The sequence below is a fragment of the Geotrypetes seraphini genome, chromosome 11 (genome assembly GCF_902459505.1).
Source record: "Geotrypetes seraphini chromosome 11, aGeoSer1.1, whole genome shotgun sequence".
In the NCBI taxonomy this organism is placed as follows: Eukaryota; Metazoa; Chordata; class Amphibia; order Gymnophiona; family Dermophiidae; genus Geotrypetes; species Geotrypetes seraphini.
In genome coordinates this window covers 48,438,511-48,458,203 of record NC_047094.1, presented here as the reverse complement: position 1 = coordinate 48,458,203, position 19,693 = coordinate 48,438,511, and the positions used below count along the sequence as shown (strand labels likewise).

General features: G+C 41.6%; 1 protein-coding gene across 7 annotated transcripts in view; it reads right to left on the bottom strand.

Annotated features, from left to right (window-relative positions):
• CFAP70 (cilia and flagella associated protein 70) overlaps positions 1–19,693 on the bottom strand; it is a 201,122-nt gene that overhangs the window by 170,181 nt on the left and 11,248 nt on the right. For all 7 annotated transcript variants that reach the window (XM_033914698.1, XM_033914699.1, XM_033914701.1 and 4 more), the window contains exons 4-7: positions 18,208–18,306; positions 17,340–17,419; positions 12,872–13,048; positions 5,768–5,950 (exon numbers count right to left, since the gene is read on the bottom strand). In XM_033914698.1, the coding sequence (XP_033770589.1) occupies positions 5,768–5,950; positions 12,872–13,048; positions 17,340–17,419; positions 18,208–18,306 (539 nt within the window). The remainder of the gene's footprint in view (positions 1–5,767; positions 5,951–12,871; positions 13,049–17,339; positions 17,420–18,207; positions 18,307–19,693) is intronic.

Sequence of the window (19,693 nt, the reverse complement as noted above, 5' to 3'; positions counted from 1 at the left end):
TTTGTATTTCTGACATCCACGTGCTATCATTGTTTTTTCCACTGAATCGGGCATCACTTGAAATCAATAAGCTAGAAGCTACTGCAGCTGGCACAGAAGAGTTTTCAGCAGTCAGTCAAGAGGTATAGTGCCGCCTCCCTTGTTTTATAATATCTTGGGCGGGTGGAACTATCTCATTTCTTGACTTTTCATTATTGGGGACACCCATTCCTGATGAATCGTGCCAGGCCCCATATCCTCCTAAGGTCAGCCCCACCTACCACCCAGGGGATTGACAGAGAACACATTGGTGAATTGCTGAGCATCTATGATGGCAGAAGATAACATATTGATCTCATTAAATCTTTCTCAGCATCTTCACAAAGTTGTTGCCTTGTATAAAAACTACATCAAATCTCAGTAAGGTGGCCACTTCAAGTATAACAAGAAGAAAAAAAAAAGATTTATTCATACTGGCCATATGTCACCTAGAATTAAAAGGTAAGTTATTCTTAGCTTCAGCACAAGAGCCAGCAGTGGTAGTAGCAGGTTTCCCCCCCTGTCGCCAATATATGCTTTTCATAAGATGATAAGAAGGGCAAGAACGATAAGTTTTTGATTTAAAAACACTACTTACAGAGTCTTTAAGAATATAAGAATCTCAATGACTACAATTAATCAAAACATAGCTGTACATCTAATCCACAATGCCCAAAAATTTGATCAAGTAACCCCGCAATTAAAAAGCACATTGGTTCCCTATGTTCCATCAGATCTCATACAAAACACTGCTGTTAATATTCAAAGTTCTTAACTCAGGAGAACCTGCATACTTTCACGCTATCTCATTCCATATACTCTATTCCTACCAGATCTCTCTGATCGGTACACCAAAATCTGCTTACCATCCCTGTATATCATGATACAATACACGAGCACTTAAGGCATACAGCTTTTGTTTATAAGTTTTTTATTCATTTCTCATAGAACAACAAGTGTACCACTTAAATTTATACAATTTCATTACGTACACACTCGATATTCCTTCATACATTATTATATAATCTTTTACTATAATCTTGAAACAGTATATAATATTTAATAAGTGTACCAACTATTTCTCAATTATAAACCCATCCCCTCCCCTTCCTTTGGCAACTGCAAATAATACAAGATATATTGATAAATTATTTATATTATAAGATGAATAAAATAAACCCTCCCACCCACCCCCGCCCCTCTTTCAGGCTTATCAAAGACTAAGAGAAACAAGGAGAGAGTTCCTTTGCTGTGGACCGTAAACCAAAAAAAAACCCACAAAAAACTGTAAGGCGTACAGTTTTTTTGGTTTATGGTCCACAGCAAAGGAACTCTCTCCTTGTTTCTCTTAGTCTTCAAACATCCTTAGAATGCTTTAAACCCAAACTAAAGACCTTTCTTTTCAGATGCATATACTTAAATCACCCTTACTGTTCATACTTTTCTCCCTTCCATTCACTGCAGATTGTATTGGATTTTCTTGTTGGTTTTTGAAAGCAGAAAATGGGCCATGTAGTCTTGAAATATGCAGTGGTTTGATATATCTACTACTATTTATCATTTCTATAGCGCTGAAAGGCATACACAGCACTGTACGTTTAACTGACAGTCAGAACATATAGGGGTTGGAGAGTCACTTGCAGAGAGAATGATAGGAAGGATAAAGGAAATTTTATGGTGAGTGCAAGTTAGGAGTTGAAAGCAGCCTTGAAAAGGTGAGCTTTTAGCTTGGATTTAAATACTGATAGTGACGGAGCCTGATATAATGACTTAGGCAGTCTGTTCCAAGCATACACTGCAGCAAGATAGAAGGGACGGAGTCTAGAGTTGGCAGTGGAGAAGGGTATAGATAGGAGTTCACAGGGGAAGCATAGGGGGAAGAAAAGTGTTGAGAGACATTGAGGGGCTTCAGAGGGAATGTACTTGCAGGTCAGCAAGAGGAGCTTGAACTGTATTTGGAAATGGAGCCAATGAAGTGACTTGAGAAGAGAGGTAATGTGTGTATGGTAGCTCTTGCAAAATATAAGTCATGCAGCAGAATTTTGCACAGATTAAAGGGAAGAGAGATGGTTGAGCGGAAGACCTAAGAGAAGCAAGTTGTAATAATCTCTGCAAGAGGTAATGAGAGTGTGGATAAAAGTTTTGGTAGTGTACTGGGACCGGTGCTATTTAACTTATTTATAAATGATCTGGAAATTGGAACGATGAGCGAGGTGATTAAATTTGCAGATGACATTAAACTGTTCAAAGTTGTTAAAACGCAGGTGGATTGTAAAAAATTGTAGGCGGACCTTAGGAAATTGGAAGACTGGGCGTCCAAATGGCAGATGAAATTTAATGTGGACAAATGCAAAATGATGCACTTTGGGAAGAATAACCTGAATCAGTTACCAGATTCTAGGGTCCACCTTGGGAATTAGCGCCCAAGAAAAGGATCTGGGTGTCATCAAAGACAATACGATGAAACCTTCTGCCCAATGTGCAGAGGCATCCAAAAAAGCAAACAGGATGCTAGGAATTATTAAAACAGGGATGGTTAACAAGACTAAGAATGTTATAATACACCTGTATCGCTCCATGGTGCAACCTCATCTGGAGTGTTCCTTTCAATTCTGGTCTCCTTATCTCAAGAAAGATATAGTGTTAACACATACTATAAAAGCAGAAGAAGCTGAATACTGCAATTAATCAGATAATCAAATTTATTTATTAAATCATATCCAATCTTTACCATAAATATGTTTCATAAATATACTTATTTCCCACTCTCACAAAACTTGCATAACAGCAATTTACAACATCACATTACAGCCTGGGTGTACACTCTTGCTGCCAAGAAAACCTGGACCATCCAATCTTTAAAAGTTCATCCAGTAATAATGTTACTGTTAGCCTTATGCTCTGTGGACTTAACTCCTGTGGTGTTCATAAAATCATGCCACTGTGGGTTCACTTCTGATGACAACTGATCTCAGACAGCCAGTCTAACATAATCTTTCATTTCGCCGCATAGGCATCCTCAGGAGCTGAAGCCGCTTCAGGTTTTCATAAACAGCTGTAATCCTTTTTGTTAATAATAAAGCAACTGCAACGCAGGCTCAGAAACCTCACCTCCCAACCAAAAGGAATAGATCATATAGTGGCCCTAGAAAAGGTTCAAAGAAGAGCGACCAAGATGGTAAAGGGGATGGAACTCCTCTCGTATGAATAATAACTAATAATAACAATAATAACTTTATTTTTCTATACCGCCACAATCTTGCGACTTCTAGGCGGTTTACATTCAGCAAGTTACAATATGCAGATAGTCAGAGGAAATACAGAGTACATCAACTTTAAGAATGCAAAAATATAAAAATGTACAGTACACTAATCCGTGCAGAACGTACACATTGAATGGAGAAACCTTAGCAAGGTCTGCCGCAGAACGGGATTTGGGGGTGATCATCAGCGATGACATGAAAACGGCCAAACAAGTGGAGAAGGCTTCATCTAAGGCTAGGCAAATGCTGGGTTGTATCCGGAGAAGTTTTGTTAGTCGGAAGCCCGACGTCCTAATGCCTTTGTACAGAACCATGGTGAGGCCTCATCTGGAGTACTGCGTACAATTCTGGAGGCCACATTACCGCAAAGATGTGCTGAGAATCGAGTCGGTACAGCGAATGGCCACCAAGATGGTCTCGGGGCTCAAAGATCTATCATACAAAGAAAGGCTGAACGAATTGCGGCTATACTCTCTCGAGGAACGTAGAGAGAGAGGGGACATGATTGAGACGTTTAAGTATGTCACTGGTCGCATCAAGGTAGAAGATAATGTTTTCCTTCTTAGGGGACCCTCAGCCACAAGAGGACACCCGCTGAAAATAAAGGGCGGGAAGTTTCATGGCGACACCAGGAAGTACTTCTTCACTGAAAGAGTGGTGGACAGCTGGAATAGGCTCCCAGTACAGGTGGTTGAGGCCAGCAGCGTGCAAGTTTTTAAGATCATTTGAGATGCTCATGTCAGATCTCTTCGAGGGAAAGGGTCATCAGAGAGCAATTAACTAGGGGGGTGGGTCAATGGAGTGGGCAGACTCGATGGGCCTTGGCCCTTTTCTGCCGTCACTTTCTATGTTTCTAATACATTTCCGAGAGGACCTGTTAGGAAAAGGTCTCGAATTACAAAAAATACATCGAAAATTACAATATACAGTTTAAGAATTTTCAGGGGGGACATATTAGAAGAGATGTCCCGAATTGCAAGATAACGGTTTTATTAGGATTTTAGAGGGGGTATATTGGGAGCGAGAAAAGAAAGAAGTATTCGGTGGAGATTCTGTTTAGGTGATATATTTGTCGAATAAGGTCGTTTTTATGAGTTTTCTAAAAGCGTATGAGGAAAGACTAAAATGGTTAGGGCTCTTCAGCTTGGAAAAGAGATGGTTGAGGAGAGATATGATTGAAGTCTACAAATTCCTGAGTGGTGTAGAACGGGTACAAGTGGATCGATTTTTCACTCCATCAAAAATTACAAAGACTAGGGGACACTCGATGAAGTTACAGGGAAATACTTTTAAAACCAATAGGAGGAAATTTTTTTTCACTCAGAGAATAGTTAAGCTCTGGAACATGTTGCCAGAGGATGTGGTAAGAGCAGATAGTGTAGCTCGTTTTAAGAAAGGCTTAGACAAGTTCCTGGAGGAAAAGTCCATAGTCTGTTATTGAGAAAGACATGGGGGAAGCCACTGCTTGCCCTGGATCGGTAGCATGGAATATTGCTACTCCTTGGGTTTTGACCAGGTATTAGTGACTTGGATTGGCCACAGTGAGAACGGGCTACTGGGCTTGATGGACCATTGGTCTGACCCAGTAAGGCTATTCTTATGTTCTTATGCTTGGAGAAGAGAGGTCAGATTTTGGTAATATTATAGAGGAAGAACAACAAGCGTTAGCATTTTGGTGAATCTGAGCGGAGAAGGAAAGAGGGGAGTCAACGATGACCCTGAGGTTGCAAGCTGACGAGACAGGGAGGAGGAGAGTGTTGTCCACTGAAATAATGTGGAAGGGAAAGGTGGGTTTAGGCACAAAGATAAGGAGCTTGGTCTTAGCTATTTTTAGTTTTAGATGGTGATGATATGGGGAAAAAGACTGAAAAGAGTCTGTATCAAGAAAATAAAGTGCATTGAAGCTATTGGAAATAGGAGCAAGCACCACCTAGTAGGTAGCCGGTGAAAGTGCTGGGTAGCAGGAGTAGAGGCCCTGAGTGGATTGGGGAGGATCTGGGAGTCACCCTGGAGAATGCTGGGAGGAATATGGACTGCAAGACCTCATCAGTACCTGTTGGGAATGCTGGGTAGCAGAAGCAGAGGCCTTAAGTGGCTTGCAATAGATCTATGAGTCACCCCAGAGAACACTGAGAGGAATATGCACATTGTCTACAAGGTTTCCTTAGCACCTCTTATACAGAGCTGTGGTCCATATACTACTACTTACCATTTCTATAGTGCTACCAGATGCACGCAGCGCTGTACATTAACACACAAGAGTCAGTCTCTGCTCTAGAGAGATTACAATCTAATTGTGACAAACAAATAGGACCGAAACGGTAAATCTATACATACTGCTCAGGTAGAGAATTACAGAGCTTCCCTTCCCCCTCCCTGTGCCACAGCAGCTCATCTCAGCATGGTTCTCTTTTTCTTATGATACATTTCTCTCCTCACTATAATGTCCCCTGACCCCAGAACTGCATGACTCATCTTCCCCTCACCTCTTCACGGTTCAGTTCTCCATTTTCTTCTTCATAAGTGCCACCAATGATGAAAGAGTCTTGGATGTACTGAGCTCCTTGTGCCAGGAATTTACCAACGGGCCATTTCTTTTGCCTAGGAACTGGTTCTTTTTCACCCCCAGCCTTCAAAACCCCATTTGCAAACACCAGAGGATTTTCTTTCTAAAAACGCAAATACCAACAGGATAAGATCACAGACAAATCTTTGTAGATGTGCTGAGAAAGCGCAGTTGCTTACCAGTAATGGGAGTTCTCCATAGACAGCCGGAGAATGTGGCCACTCTTATTGATGAAGACCTCAGACTGATCTTTTTTGTCAGTGCTCTCCCCTATAAAATAGTAAGCTTTTTGCTTACTGGGCATGTGCAAACAGTAATGCTGAGGACAAGGTGCCAGCTTTGCAGATGCCGGTATCGGTATTGATTGGAAGTGTACTACTGAAAAAGCTGTTGCTCAAAATCTGAGTGTGCCGAGTCTGCCAAGAAATGGTTGACGTACCGTAGCAATGCAACTGGAAATCCATACGGAGATGGTTCCTTGAGAGGCAGGTTGACCTGGAATATCCAGGGTGTACAAATTAGGCGATAAAAAATTGAGTGGTATGACGAAGTGCCGCTGTTCCTTTGAGGTAAAAAAGGAGGTTCAAAGAAGAGGAAGCCAGATTTGTCTGGGCCATCAAAGAGCAACCCGGATGAGATATGCGGAGTCCTTGATAATTTTCTGAAGGACCCTGGAGATTAGTGGAAAGTGGTGGAAAGGCATACAGGAGGTGCTTCATCCAAGAAATGGAGAAGGCATCTTTCATGAAGGCTTGATGTGCTGTAAGAAACTTGTGAGTATTTGCTGTGCGAAGCAAAGAGGTCCATGACTGGGGTTCAACATAGTCAGAACAGTCTGAAGTACTGTGGGATTGATAGACTATTCATGAGGATCAAGCTTATGGCTGAGTGAGTCTACAATCACGTTTGATTGACCTGAAATGTACACTGTCTGTAGGTCTGCCTAAAGGGAAAAGTGTAGGGATCCTGAACCCTTTCTTTGTTGACTTAAACATTGTTACCTGATTATCCATCTGTATGATGATGTGCTTGCATTGAAGCCATGGGTAGAAGGCTCACAAGGCATTAAAAAAAACTGTACAAAGTTCAAGATGATTGATGCGAAGGTGCAGTTCCCTCAGGTCCTAATGACTCTGTGTTTTAATGTGACCCATATGGGTTCCCCAGCCCATGTTTGAGCAGTTTGTTGTGATTTTAAGATTAGATGGCAGAGGCTGAAAATGGGCAACCATCCTGAAAAGAAGGAGACTGGATTCTCCAGAGAAGAGCTATATTAAGTGAGTTTGGAAACGGAATCTGATGTGAGAGTGGCTGTAAGCGTTGAACTTAAGGTGTCATTGTAAGGCCTTGCATGTGGAACGTAGGAGAGAGATGCCACCATGTGGACTAGGAGGTGTAAAATGTGTTGAGCAAGCAGTTGTGATGAATCTTTCACCTGGTTGCAAAGCTGTGTTATTGCCCCATGACTCTCCTCGGAAAGGTAGGCATGAACTGTCATGGTATTTATGTGAGTTCTTATGAATGTGAATAAATCAGCAGGAAACAGGAACAACTTTTCATAGGTAATGATGAATCCCAGGGATTGTGGGGTTGATAAGGTGTCCTGGATAAGGAGAAGTAAGTGATGTCTGGAATGAACATGCAAAGAATCAGTCATCAAGGTATAAAAAGACAAAATGCTTTTTCCTGTATAGATGCGCTGGTACTATTGCAAGGCACTTTGTGAAGACTCATGGCAGTGAAGAGAGGCCAAGAGGTAGTACCTTGTACTGGTAGTAGTGGCTGAGAAATTTGAATTGGAGGGTCTTAGAATGATGGGAAGTGAGATCATTCTGAACTTATTCTGCCTGAGGTAGGCAGTTAGTGAACGGAGATCTAAGATAGGATGAAGGCCCTGAGTCTTTTTTGGAGATAAGGAAGACAATTAAGTTAAAGTCCATGTTTTTCTGATGGGTGGGTACTTTCTCTGCTACTGTTTTCTGAATGAGAAGGATAAGTTCCGCTGCTAGCAGTGGGATGTGGTAATGAGGAGTATGTGATGGCCGACAAAACTGAGAAACTAGGACTCTTGAGAGGAAATTGAGGTGACAGTTTAGCAAGATGATATTCAGGACCCAACTCACCATCGTGACAGCTTGCTGATTGGGAAGGAAATTTTTTTTAGTCTTCACATGCTGAGGAAAGTGAGATCCTGCTTCCACCAACAACATTTTGCTGTCCTTGTACAATCAATCATTCTTTCCAGACTGGACTATTGTAATTCCATCTATCTAAGTCTAACCAAGAAAAATCTTCAAAGACTTCAGTGGATCCAGAACACTGTGGCTAGGTTGATCTTCGCAAAAAGCAAATTTGATCATGTTTCCCCGCTTCTGTCAAAACTTCACTGGCTTCTGGTGATTTCTAGGATTCACTTTAAATGTACCTGCCTAATTTTCAAGATCCTGCATGGCATTCTTCCACCCCTAATCCCACTATCCTGGAATTCTTCAAGACCTTCGAGACGACCAGATCCGCCCATATACTCAAACTATCTTTCCCCTCGTTAAAAGGCGTCATGTATGCAGGCAAATTAGGGAAACCCCTTTTCTTCAAATTCACTGAGCTTTGGAATAACCTCCCTGCCCCGCTGCGGAACCTAAGCTCATTCCAATTATTCCAAAAGCATCTGAAAACCTGGCTTTTCTCCAAAACGTAAAGCTATCTATTTAAAATGTAAAGCTAGCTATCCTCTTCATAACCTCTAATTTCTTATTATGTCCTTCCCTCATTTATTGAATTACCTGTAAATCGTGTTGAGCTCTATCTTTATGGAGATGATGCGGTATACAAACTTAAGGTTTGGTTTAGTTTAGTTTTGTTGAACTGGCTTCCCACTGGCAATGTGACAAACACTAGGATTGGACCAGAGCAGACAGCTGGGTGCTGGGGGTCTGCCTTCACTCTCTCAGGCCTTGTACTTGAGAAGAGGCAGAGCGTGAGGGCGTTGGAGGTTTGGTCTACTGTAAGGGACAAATCGTCGCCCAGGGTAGTATTGCTGGAAGAACTACTGTTGATAGGATCTGCAGCAATTTGTAGAGGAGGGAGGTCTGTGAAAAGTCTTTACTCAGTATTTTTTTTTTTCATTTTTACAACTTACATCAAGTGCATCAAGAAATAACAATTGATTGAAAAACATCATTTGATTTGCTATTATAATCATCTTAAATACATGAAATTTATCCTCCCCCTTCCCATCCCTATTACATAAAAATCATTCATTTATATTATATTATACAATATACTTTCCTATAAATCCATATTTTAATAAAATATCAGAAACCCATCCCACCCTTCATTTAAATTATCTTATTAAGGGAAAATGTTTATTACTCATTACAAAATTCTGTTAATGGTCCCCAAACATCTCAAAATTTACCAAAATATCCCCTCTGTGTGGCTAATGTTTTTTCGATTTTATAAAGATGACATACAGAACTCCACCAAAAACTGTAATTTAATCTGCTCCAATTTTTCCAATTGAACGTAATCTGTTGAATGGCAACTCCAGTCAAAATAAGCAAAAGCTTTACTCAGTGTTACTATTATGGAACTTTTCACCAATAGATCTTTTCAGTGCAACACTAGGTTTGGGAAGAAAAACGAATTGGAAGGCACAAGATTGAAATCAGAGGCTGCAGTAAAGGGGTTGATCCAGCATTAAGACTTTTGGTCAAGGGATCAGTGTTTAGGTGCTGAAGAGAAAAGTCTTAAAGAAAAGTTGAGAAGTCTCGAGCAAGTATATCTGGAGAATCGTCAAGGCAAATGTTTAGATTACCTAAAATTAGAAATGGGGAGGACCAGTGGCTTAGTGAGGGTGAGAAGCACCTGGGGCAGTGGCGCCCCTCTCCGCCCTAGTCTCTGCCCCGCCCCCCCGCTCCTGCCTGCTATACACGCCCCCTTTCCCTCTAGTTGAAGTTGTTGCTTGCGGCAGTCCTTGCAACCCTGTTGGCTCCCTCCCCGCTCCTTCCCCAATCCTGCCTGCAGCGCATGCCCTCCTTTCCCTGTACCTCTAGTTGAAGTTGTTGCTTGCGGTGGTCAACAAAGTGCTCTTTGCAACCCAGTTGGCTTTCCCTCTGATGTCACTTCCTATGCGTGGCACCCGAAGTCTTAGGCCCCTCCCCATGCACCCGTCCTTTTGAGGACATGTGCAGGGGTCCAGACGGCTTTTCAAAACCCGGCACTTTGTCTGGGTTTTGAAAAGCCTCCTCTCATTCGTGTCGAACAGGAGGCAATCCGCACATGCACGGATTTCCTCCTGCCCAACCAAAGTAGGTAGCGAGGGGCGGGATTGGGGTGGAGATGGGTGAGCCTAGGGGCGGGTTCAATTTTACAATCGTAAAATCTGGCAACCCTAATCATGCCACTATCGGGGTGTTGGATTCACAATGAAAGGCAAGCCAGTTTTGAGTGTGGTGGTACTTGAAGCTTTTTCCAGTTTGCTGTGGTGGTCTGAAACTCCTGTAAGTACTGATGGAGAGTGATGGATTACCTCTCCCAATGATGCCGAAACAGGGCTCTGGGAGGAGGGAGCGACAGAGGCGGCCAATTGCTGCGGCAATACCATGTTGCTGAAAGAGATGTGAGCTGCAATGAATGCTGTGGCACCTAATGAGAACTGCCTCAGCTGCTACAGTGCATTGAAGAGACATCAGCTTCGATAAGGATGGTGTCTTTGCAGAATTTTTTTTGTAAATATTCCATAGTAGAATTGTTCCATGTTTTATTTTTTTGTACCATTTAGTAGAATTTGGATAATTTTTCTGTTTTGTGTATGAGAGACTGAGGAGAGAGCTGCGAAGAAAAAACTGAGCTGGAGAGGGGAGGAGCCACTGAAGGCAGGAATCCCTGCACATGCCCAGTAAGCCAAAAGCTTACTATTGCTAGGGGAGAGCACAGGATCAGTCCGAGGACTGCACCAACAAATGTGCCTGTGTCTCCCCTGCTTGTCTCTGGAGAAGCATGAACATGCATAGAAAATTGCAAATCCACAGTGGGAAAACAGAGGCATGTATTAAGGAACAATTATAAGTACAAATATGTTTACATTTCCCCCTTCCTGTTCGCGGTTTTGACACTCGTGGTTTCACATATTCGTGATTTTTTTTGGGGGGGAATCACCCCCCCATAGTTTAGGACATTCCAGCCTCCCTCCCGGCATCCAAGCCTTACCTGGTGGTCTAGTAGGCTTTCGGGGCAGGAGCGATCTTCCTACGCTCCTGCCCCAGGTAGATCGCCAATAGGAAATGGCTGCCATGAGCTCCCATCGTAGTCTCGAGAGACTATGGGAACTCACGACAGTCATTTCCTATTGGCGATCTGCATGGGTCAGGAATGTAGGAAGATCGCTCCTGCCCCGAAAGCCTGCTAGACCATCAGGTAAGGCTGGGATGCTGGGGAGAGGGCGGAAGGGAGGCAGGGGTGGGTCAGAGCCGGGCGAGAAGTTATTTGCGGTTTTTCTCAATTCACGGTCCGGCTCTGCCCCTATTCGCGGTCCAGCTCTGCCCCTATCCCCCGCGAATACCAAGGGAGAAGTGTATTAACAACTAGACATTATCCCTAGAATAATAAACATAATATTCTCTCTCCCTCTCACATGCACACATCTATTTTTTTCCATTTAAAATTTTTATTCATTTTCAAATTTTACATAAAGTGTACAAAATATTGAAATACAATTAATGAATACACAATATCACTTTTATATCTAATACATATTATTCTAAATATATTTTTTTATCCCCTCTCCCTCCCCCCACCCTTCTAGTACTTTCCAATCATATATTACATATTGTATATCATATTATATCATATTGTGTAAAAGTTGTTTTCATTACCCTCCCCTTCATGTGTGTCACAAAGAAGATATTGAAAAGAAGAAAAGAAGAAGAAAAATCCTATTAATTATTCATTACAATATTTTGTCAAAGGCCCCCATATTTTTATAAATTTAGTATATGTCCCTCTTTGTATTGCTATAGCTCTTTCCATTTTGAATATGTGACATATTGTATTCCACCAAAATGTACAATTTAGGTTTCTGTAATTCTTCCAATTGTTGGTTATATGTTGAATGGCAACCCCTGTCATAACTAATAAAAGCTTGTTATTTTCTGGTGAAATTTGACTTTTTTTTCTCATCATCGTTCCAAATAATACTGTATCATATGATATTGCTACATGATTTTCCATCAATTTATTAATTTGTGGCCAAATTGCATTCCAAAAACTTTTAATGTAGGGACAATGATACAGTAAATGATCCAACGTTTTAACAGCAATCTGATCTGTGAACATGGTGGCTACATTTCACCTTTTCTGCTATACAAGTACAGAACCATAATTCATACAATTCATAGCTTCTAAGTACAAGCCTATAACTCACACATATATACAACTCATATACTGAAATTCCTAGCTTTAATACACAGGCCTGTACATCACAGTCTCATGGCTCATATCCACAAGGGTCATAGTTTACATTCAGATATTTTATAAACTCAAGGCTTATGAATACACAATTGTAACTATATACCCAACACCGAGCTCACAATTCATATAGAGGCTTACAGTTTACAAAAGTTCGCAAAAGTGTGGCTGATACCATATTGTCAACAGAGAGAACCTTTTCTCAACTCCTGATAACATTTACTTTGCCCACTCATGCATTCTAATCTATTTCAAATATGATTTTCTGCACTTGTTTTTCCCCATTCTATTGTTGTAACCCTCATTGTTCCTTTTCTCCTTGTTCCTTCTGTGTCAGGTTCGTCTATGTCTGCGTTTATCTTAGTATTTTAAACAATTTTGTTTTCCCTGTTTTTAATATGTACACCGCTTAGAAATTTTCTATTAAGCATTTGTATTAAATTTTAAATAAACTGTAAACACAGCAACATGCACACAAGCCTGTACATATATATGAACACAGAAAGAATCTCCTTCTATATTAATCTTATATATGAATCCATTAACTGGTACTTACCTCTCTAGTCATTGGCACTTGAAGGCAAACCACATAGTTGTACTGAGGTCCTAGAAGGCTCCATGATTCTGGAACAGAATAGACAGTCTCCACCGTCACCTTCAATAGGTTACTATGTGAGAACTGGTTTTCAGAAAGCAGGGGCTCAGGGACAGATATAGACACCTCCAGGCTTGGCTACAAGAGAATCCAAAGAAATCGGGAATTTCTATGACTAAAAGATCTCAACCATTGTGATTTAGGTACACATACTTCAAGGTCAGCTATAAGGATTTAATTTCAAAATGATGGCAGACTGTATTTAGCATGGATATTTTCTTCTATAGGGCTTCATTTTATACCAGGGTGTTGATGTGATATGTATAAAAGGTTTACAAAAGCCAGATAGAAAACAAACAAACAAACAACCCACTCCAAAAATATGTGAAAGCAAACACACAAATTAAAACACACTATGCAAACACAAACAACGAGTTCCCACGGGGGATGGGGAAAAATTTGTCCCCGTGTCATTCTTTAATCTCGGGGTCATCTCGGGACTCCTTTCTCTCCTTCACCGCCCAGATAAAACATATCGCTAAAATCTGCCAAGTCTTTCTAATCTAACCTAATCTTTGATTTTATATACCGATTCATCCCTACAAGAGGGCTCAAATCGGTTAATAAAATATTAATGAAATATATAAGAGATTAGAGCAAAAACTGTATCTTTTATAGTCGATTATTTGAGGAAGAGTCGTTAGTAAATTTCTGAAATACGTAAGTATGTCTTCAATGCTTTATGAAAAATGGATAAATGAGAGAGAACTCTAACTACAGAAGGAAGGTCAGTCCAAATTTTTATGAACAAAAAAAGAAAATGATTGACAGAAATTGGCCATAGTTTTTATTCTCTTTACAGTGGGAAAACCAAGTTTAAATTTCTGAGAATTCCTAGAGTTAGAGATTTCTTGTGAATTAAACAAAACAGAGACCAAAGGAGAAAAAATACCATAAAGGATTTTGAAAATTACAGTTGCACACTTAAATTGGATCCTCCAATAAACAGGAAGCCAGTGAAGGAATCTCAATAAAGGTGTAACGTGATCATATTTATGTTTACCAAAATCTGACCCTTCCTCTCTGAGCACATTACCAAAACACTTATCCATGCCCTCATCACCTTGTGCTTAGATTACTGCAACTCGCTACTCTCAGGCCTCATCACCTTGTGCTAAGATTATTTTAACTCGCTATTCTCAGGCCTTCTGCTTAGACATTTCGCTTCCCTCCAATCCATCCAGAATTCAGCTGCATGGCTTATATTCCGGGAAAGCCATTATACTCACGTCACCCCTCTCCTAAAGTCACTTCATTGGCTTCCCATCCATTTCCGAATACAATTCAAACTCCTTTTACTGACCTACAAATGCACTCACTCAGCTGCCCCTCACTACCTCTCTTCACTTATCTCCCCCTATGATCCCCCCTGTGAGCTCCGCTCAGCTGGTAAGTCCCTCCTATCTGTGCTCCTCTCTTCAACTGCCAACTCCAGACTCTGTCCCTTCTGCCTTGCTGAACCATATGCTTGGAACAAACTGCCCAAAACCTATGGTAGAATCTGTCTCAGGCAGTGTTCAAAGTCCAGTTAAAAGCCCACCTCTTTGAAAGTGCTTTTGATGCCTAATTCCTCTTACCTTGGGTTCTGCATCCCCAACTCTATGTCATGTCTGTCTATAAATGTCAAAATGTACAGCACTGCAAATGCCTTTCAGTGCTATATAAGTGATAAGTAATAGTAGGAGTTGTTATGGTGAGATGTATATCTGGGACCTTTCATGTGAAGTTCACTATAGTGGCCCCTGAGGTGCCTCACTGCTCTGCTGGGATGTTTGTGTGGCCAGTCTACGACAAATGCTGGCCCTTCCTACATCCCAATGGCTTATTTTGTGCGTTTTTCTTTTGGATGCGTGTTTTTTTTTTTTTTTTGGGGGGGGGGTTATGATTCAAAAAGATAGATGCACGTCTGAAAAGTGGCTGTTTTTGAAAAAAACAAGATAGACATTTTACAGTTTTGAAAATGGCCTTGTTTAGTACTGGCTTTTTGTGTGTCTTCCGCAAAATGTCCAAACTTAGATTTGGACGTTGTATCGAAAATAGCCCTCTAAATTAAATCTTGAAATAGATATCCAAAAAATAGAAATGCAGAGCACATATCTCAGGAGTGAGCAAAGACACCAACAAGATCGTGCTTCAAGTTACTGAGCTGAAGAATGTGGAATTGTTTGGATACAACTCTTTAAGAAATAAGTCCATTTAAGAAGGGCTCCAGGGGAGATCCGGGAAATTACAGACCGGTAAGCCTCACTTCAGTGCCAGGCAAAATGGTAAAAACAATAATATAAAATCAAATTGTGGAACACGTAAACAAACATGATTTAATGAGACGAAGTTAGCATGGGTTCAGCTGAGGGAGATCTTGCCTCACCAATTTGCTTGATTTTTTTGAAGGTGAGCCAGTGTATCTAGATTTTCAGAAAGCTTTTGATAAAGTTCCTCACGAGAGACTCCTGAGAAAATTAAAGGGCTCCATTTATGAAGCCGTGTTAGCGGCTTTAGCGCGCGCACCTTTTTCAGCGCGCGCTAACCCCCACACTAGCCGAAAAACTACCGCCTGCTCATGAGGAGGCGGTAGTGGCTAGCACGGATGGCAAATTAGTGCGTGCTATTACACGCGCTAAACCGCTAACGCGGCTTCGTAAAAGGAGGCCAAAGTGTCATGGGATAGGTGGCAAAGTTCAGTTGTGTATTAGGAATTGGTTATCGGATAGAAAACAGAGGGTAGGGTTAAATGGGCATTTTTCTCAATGGAGGAGAATAAACAGTGGAGTGCCACAGGGTTTTGTACTGAGACCGGTGCTATTTAACTTATTTATAAATGATCTGGAAATTGGAATGACAAGAGAGGTGATTAAATTTGCAGATGACACTAAATTGTTCAAAGTTGTTAAAACGCATGCGGATTGTGAAAAATTGCAGGCGAACCTTAGGAAATTGGAAGACTGGGCGTCTAAATGGCAGATGAAATTTAATGTGGACAAATGCAAAGTGATGCACATTGGATAAGAATAACCTGAATCACAGTTACCGGATGCTAGGGTCCACTTTGGGGATTAGCGCCCAAGAAAAGGATCTGGGTGTCATCACAGACAATACAATGAAATCTTCCGCCCAATGTGCGGCGTAGCCAAAAAAGCAAACAGGATGCTAGGAATTATTAAAAAAAGGGATGGTTAACAAGACTAAGACTGTTATAATGCCCCTGTATCGCTCCATGGTGCGACCTCAACTGGAGTATTGCATTCAATTCTGGTCTCTTTATCTCAAGAAAAATATAGTGGCGCTAGAAAAGGTTCAAAGAAGAGCGACCAAGATGGTAAAGGGGATGGAACTCTCGTATGAGGAAAGACTAAAACAGTTAGGGCTCTTCAGCTTGGAAAAGAGATGGCTAAGGGGAGATATGATTGAAGTCTACAAAATCCTGAGTGGAGTAGAACGGGTACAAATGAATCGATAGACTAGGGGACACTTGATGAAGTTATAGGGAAATACTTTTAAAATCAATGAGGAAATTTTTTTTCATTCAGAGAATAGTTAAGCTCTGGAACCCATTACCAGAGGTTGTGGTAAGAGCGGATAGCATAGCTGGTTTTAAGAAAGGTTTGGACAAGTTCCTGGAGGAAAAGTCCATAGTCTGTTATTGAAAAAGACATGGGGGAAGCCACTGCTTGCCCTGGATCAGTAGCATGAAATATTGCTACTCCTTGGATTTTGGCCAGGTACTAGTGATCTGGATTGGCCACCGTAAGAATGGGCTAGTGGGCTTGATGAACCATTGCTCTGACCCAGTAAGGCTATGTTCTTAAGAATGCCACACTCTGAAGCAGAGTTGGTACTTGAAACACAATGATGGTGGTGTTTTAATAAAAAGGTTTAAACATTAAAAAAATAAATATTTTAACATAAGATAGTCCACCTAGAAGAGGGAGCAAGGTCTAAGAACATGACAAAAGCACAGAGGATCTCTAAGCAAGAAGGGATTGTAGAGCTGAGCAGTTAGTATGGATGGACAGACTGGATAGACCATGCGGTCTTTATTTGCAGTTATTTGCCATGTTTATGTTTACTAACACAGACCCCAGGCTGACTGCTACTCCTAGGCTTTAAGTCATAGAGGAGGTCCAGAGGGAGAGGGAACTCTAGTTTTATGACTCCCATCTAATGATCACATGTCCTCACTTGAGGTCATAAACACTGGCTTAAACTATTGCACTTGGAACTTGCAAGGAAAATACTGGCTTTAATTCAAAACATACAACGCACTTAAACAAGCTTAAGCACTGGCATATTTATACTTCTTTTTGGTTCCTAAAGAAATGAGAGTGCTATGAATTTTGTGGAATTACTAGGTTTCAGTGAAGATCATAACCTTGCTATCTGGTCGAACAGTCTCTAGCGGAGAGACTGTTACAGGATGCAACGGGACAGTTGTCTTGAATTTACACTGCCCTGTAAAGAAACAGAAGACATAATCAACCCCAAAGTTTAAGGGAATGAGATATCACAGCACTCATCTAATCCTTGCTGATAGGGCAGTTGCATGAGAGGGATGGGGGCAAGCCAAATGATTGCGCGGGATGCTAAGCCGAGGCACTCTTTTAGCACCAGTGCTTCTCCCTCCCATGACCCGCACAATTCATTCTTCAGCAACTTGACTCACATGGGCCTCTGAATTAGGGTTACCAGATTTTTACGTTAGCAAAATCCAGACCCCTAGACCCGCCCAGTTCCATCCATCCCTGCCCCGTTACACCCTAGCTCTGCCCTCAACCAGCCCCCACCCCCGCCCCACGGCTGCCTGGTTTATCAGGCAGAAAGGCATCAACCACGCATGCACGGATGCCCTCTCCCGACGTGATTTCTTTTCAAAACCTGGATAAAGTGCTGGGCTTTGAAAAGCTGTCCAGACCCCTGGACATGTCCTCAAAAGGAGGACATGTCCAGGGAAATCCGGACATCTGGTAACCCTACTTTGAATGCTATACAGTTCAGACAACTGACTAGTGAACCACAGGACTGCAATAAGAAGGGCAAAGGTGTCGGAACAGTAGCAGGAGAAGCAGCTTGCAAGGGAACAAAGGGGAAGGGTGCACAGGGACAAGGCAGAGACTCCCAGGGCTCAGGGAAGCAAAGTACAGCATGGTAGATACACCTTCTCTCTCAACCATCTGAAGTACTGTTTGGCCCAGCAACAATCCTGTTTACTGAATCTTAGTTGAATCATTTCAATCACTAACCTTGCAGCAGGGGAAACAGCTCTGCTGATGCCTGTCCTAAAGTTGTTGCTTTCTCCTCCTTCTGTTTCTTTTCCTTTGATAAAATTTCAAACACAGTGACTGCAAAGATAAACAGAATTGATTGGGCAAAGAGCACTTTTCCACTGCTATTCACAGTACTAGCCAAAACCCCAAAGCTTAACCTACAAATCACTTACATACATCGACCCCTCCAAATTCTGGAACAAAACAGACGATACAATCCAAGACGTGAACCCAAAGACTTCATCTCACAAAGGTGCAATATAAGTACAACTACCCTAGACGAGCTAGCCCCAATACAAACCAGAATCAGCAGACAATTAGACAAATGGTTCGACAATGAACTACTCCTACTCAAAGACAATGCAGACGACTAGAAAGAAAATGGGGAAAAAGTAACCAAAAACAAACAAGAGCAGCATGGAAAAAACTAAACCAACAATACAAACTAAAACTAAAAGAAAAAAGAAAGACATACTATTCAAACCAAATAGGCATAGAAGCCCAAGACACAAAAAAACTATTCCAACTACTAAAAGAACTCACAGACACCAACACCTACCTAGCCAAAAATGACAACCCTCCCCCTTCAGCCACCCTTTTAGTTGAATACTTTAAAAACAAAATTACAACTGTCAGGACAAACTTCGCAGGAACCCCAACCCACCTAGATGAGATCACAATGCCCCCCACAGAAAAAGAATCAGCTGCACAATACAAGGGTCTGACCTTAACAAACGCTATAAAAATACAGCCATGCAGCTTGCGACCTCAACCAATGCCCTCCATACCTATTAAAAACCTCCAGCCTAAAATTTCGCACTCTCCTCATGCAATGGATACAAACCATGCTCACAGATGGCCTTTTCCCATAAGACCTCTCCAAAATCATCATCACCCCAATCTTAAAAGACCCAAAAGGAGCAACAGATCAACCATCCAACTACAGACCCATAGCCTCAATTCCACTATATGTCAAGCTAATGAAAGGCCTCATAGCTAAACTCCTCACCAACTATCTAGAAAACCACAACTTGCTCCACCCTACACAGTCTGGATTCAAAACCAACTTCAGCACTGAGACACTACTAGGCTCCCTTCTGAACACAGCTAGACAACACCTCAGCACAGGCAAAAAAATGCCGATTATACAACTAGATCTCATAGCAGCATTTGACCTCATGCTACAAATACAAGATACAATAAGAATCACAGGCAAAGTACACACATGGTTTCAAGGATTCCTACAATCCAGGATCTACAGAGTAAAGACAAACAATGAAAAATCAGAACCATTGTTCAACCCTTGTGGCGTACCCTAAGGATCACCATTATCCCCAACACTCTTCAATCTCTACATTGCATCCCTCGGCAACTGCCTAGACAACATAAGAACATAAGAATTGCTGCTGCTGGGTCAGACCAGTGGTCCATCGTGCCCAGCAGTCCGCTCACACAGCGGCCC